At 72.0% G+C, this 489-nt stretch overlaps 1 protein-coding gene across 1 annotated transcript in view; it reads left to right on the forward strand.

The window, feature by feature from the left end:
* Positions 1-44: 44 nt before the first annotated feature.
* The window catches only part of TMEM38B (transmembrane protein 38B), a 32,393-nt gene continuing 31,948 nt past the window's right edge, over positions 45-489 (forward strand). Inside the window, exon 1 of the mRNA XM_008068900.2 lies at positions 45-300. Coding sequence (XP_008067091.1) covers positions 189-300 — 112 coding nt within the window. The 5' untranslated portion in view covers positions 45-188. The remainder of the gene's footprint in view (positions 301-489) is intronic.

Consider the following 489-nt stretch of genomic DNA (forward strand, 5'->3'; position numbering starts at 1 on the left):
CTCGGACGCGAGGCCCCGCCCCTTGGCACGCCGGCTCCGGGCAGCAGGGCGCACGCGCAGGGCTCGAGCCGGCGCGGGCTGGCGGGCGCGCGGCCGCCGCCGTCCCCTCCCCTGTCCTCCCCCCCCCCTGCGCGCTCGCGGGGAACCCGTCGCTGCGGCCGCTTCGGCCGCCGTGGTCAGTCGTCGTTATGGACTGCCCGTGGGATGGGCTGGCTCTGGCTTTCTCCTACACGTCCATGTTCCCCTTTTTTGACATCGCCCACTACCTAGTGTCCGTGATGGCGCTGAAGGATCGGCCGGGTGAGTGCGGGGCGCCGCCGACTGACCCCCCTCAGGGTCCCCCTCACGGCGAGGACGGCCCGAGTCCGTGGTCGAGTTGGAGGGGCGCCAAGAGCCGACTCGTCCTACCCCTCGAGTACAGGTGGGGAAACTGAGGCCGGGGAGGGAGGAGGCCCTAGTACTCGTCGAAAAGGAGGCGCGACCTGGCGT

This window comes from Carlito syrichta, unplaced genomic scaffold (genome assembly GCF_000164805.1).
Source record: "Carlito syrichta isolate Samal-C Ts95f unplaced genomic scaffold, Tarsius_syrichta-2.0.1 Scaffold311632, whole genome shotgun sequence".
Taxonomy (NCBI): Eukaryota; Metazoa; Chordata; class Mammalia; order Primates; family Tarsiidae; genus Carlito; species Carlito syrichta.